Genomic DNA, 3,959 nt, shown 5'->3' on the forward strand with positions numbered 1-3,959 from the left:
TACTCTGCACGCTTCAGCTCGTCCCTCTCCCTATCTTCATCACCAGCTCAACAGCATCCAACACATTGGATCTCAAATCCCATCCAATCACTACCCTCTTTACTTGAACCCCAGACATCAAACTACTGCCCTCTTTACTCTAACCCTAAAAAAATCACAAAAAGGTTTGTCATGGCCATCACATTCAGGAGTTCATGACAAGTGCTCCGTAGATTTGGTAAGTGCTCGTTTGATGACACTTTGTTTGTAACTGGAATCTCCCCCCCCCCCCTCCTTTTCTGCCATCCCGGCTACTACCAGGTGCCGATTCGAAGTTTGAGGACAGATGAATATCAATCAACTAGTTTTCGCTGTGATCTTTGGCTGCTCGTTCTTGGTCGACCACGGCATAGCACCCCAGGGCGAAAGTGGTCTACCAGAAGCCGCCGAATTAGTGGGCGCCAGTTCAAGCGTGCCTCACGCTGACGCCGAGCTACCTCGATCGGGGGTTCGAAAACTTCAAGAAATTATTCCAACAACATCGCAAGATTGTAGTATCACTCCCACGCGAGACCACAGCACCGGGCCAAGAAGGGTTAGCCCTGAACGTCGCAGTCGGTATGAGAGCAAGGTCACAGAAAAACATTTCCTCAAATCGCAAAAAGTACAACGGGCAATGGTGGATATTCTCGTCAATAACCCGGAATGGCTGTCACTATCAGTATTGGAGAAGGTCGAGGAGGTCGCACCAAACATCGAAGACGAACTAACGCTTCGCGAAGATGAGCAATCACTAGAATCTGCCAAGCTCATTTTCAAACACGATCGAGAATTGCTGAGCTCGAAGGCACAGGAGCAAGTCGCGCCAGCAGCTTGGGCTTCGGGTAAGATGTATTACCTGACTCTACAACAAATTCAAGCATCTGTCGCTGTTGAGGCGCTCGTAAAACATCTTCCACCCTTGAAGAAACCATTGACCCAGCAAATAAAAAACTGGCTGTGTATGAAACCCAATGCGAGGACCATCGATGACGAAACACTGCACCCGGCCTTGTTGGCCGTTGTTACGCAGCGCTCAAGTAGACTGAATGACCAGGCACGGACACTAGCAGCTGAAAAAGGAGTGGATATCAGCCTAGCGTTCGAGGATTTCTTTTACAAGGGCCCTGACACGGCAAAAATGACAAAGGCATTGGATCTCGTTTCGAACGCATACCCAGGCTTGATTGTTAACCCAGCGAAACAAGTGGAGCGTTAAAACAATCCCATCGACACCCACCTGCCAAACAAGAATTAAATCATGGTGTGTATATTTCCGACTACTTCTTTACCAATTGTCAAACTCCTTTCATGATTGGTCATCTCACGTGTCTTTAGGTCATCTCACATTTCTTTCAGGTCTTCTAGTTAAATTCCTTTCAGGGCAGCTACATAGTCACACCCTTTCAGGTCGTCTCACATTCCTTTCAACTGACATCAGTTGTTCACATCAGATTAATCAGATTAAAATCCATAAAAACATTCACTAGTTGTTCAATCCCCCAGAAATTATCAAACACAACTTAGCTGAGGGAAGTATTGATTCCCTCTGCCTATCTTTGGAGCCTATAAAAGACCACACTACCAGCATGTAAGCCTCGGATGCATGCATCCCCGTTATTCTGGGATGCGCGCAACCAATTTAAAAATGGTTTTGCGCATCCCATGCAATCCGCATCCAAGTTGACAGACACTGGGGGACAATCACCCAAGGGTTTCGCCGCCCGATTCAGACCAAAATCGGCCCGCTGCCTGACCGAGGAATTAAATTCCTCGCCCATTGGCCAGCCGAGTTGACCTTGCCTGCCACGCCTTTGCTAGCCCCCAGGGCGCTGCTGACCTCGACAATCACCTCGCCGTGGCTCCTCACGACCTGGATCGGACCCGTCTTAGGCGCCTGGTTCCTATCCAAGGGCGCATCCCGCTACCGGACCATCTACCTCGTCTTCGGCATCGCCGTGCCGGTTTGTGCCAGCTTGCTCGTGCTTGTCTTGTGGCTCGAGTGGCGCAAGCTCAACAGTGGAACTCCCCCCCCCCCCCCCCCCCCGCGCGCGCGCGCGCAGGATCGCCCTCTCCTCGGACCGCGACCCGGAGGATCATCTCGGCGGCGTTTGGTACCCGATCCTATACAACTCCCACTTTTCATCTACTCGTCTGCGGTACGAGGCCTGGGAACAGCTGGACTCTGTCGGGCTCGTCCTGCTGCCTGCGGCTTGCCGCTTACTTGGTCGGTGAAAGAACCCGGCGTTAGCTGGTCCACTAGTGTGTTTGTTTCCTCATCTACTAAACATACACCTTGTCACTCTCATGCTGAAACAACCACTTGCCACCAAATTGTGCCAACTTTATTTAGTCACCAGATGCTTGTTCTTCATTGCTGGGGTCAACACTGGGTCGCTACGCTAACCATAGCGGTTAGCGTAGCGTAGCGCAGCGCAAATGCGCTATTTTTTAGCATAGCGTTAGCGCAATTGCACACATATGCGCTAACGCTACGCGCACGCTGTGCGCAGCTATTTTAGCTGATAGCGTAGCGTTAGCGCAGATGCGCGCAATTGCGCTAACGCTACACATGCAGGGCGCAAAAGAGCGCGCGCTACGCTGCGCTACAACGCCTTTAGCGGGAAAAAAGGGCTTTTTTCCGCTAAAAGCGCTGTAGCGCAGCGCAGCGTAGCATAGCGACTGTAGCGGCGCGCTAACGCTAACAAAGAATTGGCGCGCTGTTAGCGCCGCTGAAAATTAGCGCAGCGTAGCGGCGCTAACAGCGCGCTAACGCTATGCAAAATAGATGGGCGCTTTTTGCCGCTACGCTAACGCGTAGCGCTGAAATAGCGTAGCGTAGCGTAGCAACCCAGTTTTGCTGGGGTCCTTTGTAAACCCCCACCTTCAGTGTGGTTTCACAAGGACTATCACATGAGTAGATCAGCCACTTGTACTTAGTCTCACCTCTCTTCTCTCCTAGTCCAGTAGAGATCTTGGACCCTTCTCTCTACTGGCTAGGTAAGTCTCTTCTCTTTCTCTTCTTTCTATCCTTAACTAGTTGTACTTACAGAGATCTTGGACCCTTCTCTCTACTAGCTAGCCCCCTGAAATCCAGTACACATTGGAACTAGAAATCTCTAAAGGCTCCGGCCTTGCCTCACTTGCCTGTTTCCTTGCCATCTCCAGACTCCAGTGAGAGTCCACTGGAACCTTACATCCTTGTTTTGATTATCTATGAAAGCAAGTTTGCCAAGTTCCCTGTCATCCCCCCACAACTAGTTGAACAACGCACAATCCTCTTGGGTTTGGTTTTCTGCTTCTGGAATTTTGTATGTAAATTTAAGTATGAGAGCTACTTGACTAGTTTCCTGCAAGTTTAAAGTCTTTTCTAGGCTTACATGTCTGACATGTAACCCTGAAGCAGGTTTTGGTCACTGAGCTGTGATTTTTTTCTTAGGTGGCCAGGTTCCTGTCTGCCCAAGAAGTGATAAATTTTGACTTGGAGCCGGAGGGAAGAGTGAAAAAAAAGCCTGAGGAAAAAATCTCGAGGCGGAGAACAAAACAAGGAAGCCCTCAAAGAGGGCTAAGCTGCCAGTTTGTGAGAGGGAAAAATTCTCTCACTACAAGAGACTTGATGATCTCAGGGAAAAGGCACAGAAACTGATTGTACTTTGATTATCCAGATGAGCAGACTTTGTAGCTATTACAGCTGAGGGAAAAGTTGTGGGCAGAAGGTGAACAAGAATATTCATCTGAAGGGAGGAAAAAAGAGTGACAGATGTGTGAAAGGGAGAGAAATGGACCCTGGGCAGTTGCAGTTTCAACAAGAAGCACAGTACATCAAGCAGTCCTACCTTTTCTTGGCCTGTGTCTTGGCCATCATCTGTGGTCTGCTGATCAAATAGAATCTACAATACAAGATCTTGGTGGTTAGTCTGGTCCAGTCCAAGTGCACCCCC

General features: G+C 49.5%; 1 protein-coding gene across 1 annotated transcript; it reads left to right on the forward strand.

The window, feature by feature from the left end:
• Window positions 1–325: 325 nt before the first annotated feature.
• PtA15_9A548 (uncharacterized protein) lies at window positions 326–2,253 on the forward strand (the record flags this gene model as incomplete). Its single annotated transcript, XM_053172768.1, has 3 exons — window positions 326–1,119; window positions 1,847–2,020; window positions 2,082–2,253. The coding sequence occupies 3 exons, from the start codon at window positions 326–328 to the stop codon at window positions 2,251–2,253; spliced, it is 1,140 nt and encodes a 379-aa protein (XP_053023976.1).
• Window positions 2,254–3,959: the final 1,706 nt, after the last annotated feature.

This window comes from Puccinia triticina, chromosome 9A (assembly GCF_026914185.1).
Source record: "Puccinia triticina chromosome 9A, complete sequence".
Lineage (NCBI taxonomy): Eukaryota > Fungi > Basidiomycota > Pucciniomycetes > Pucciniales > Pucciniaceae > Puccinia > Puccinia triticina.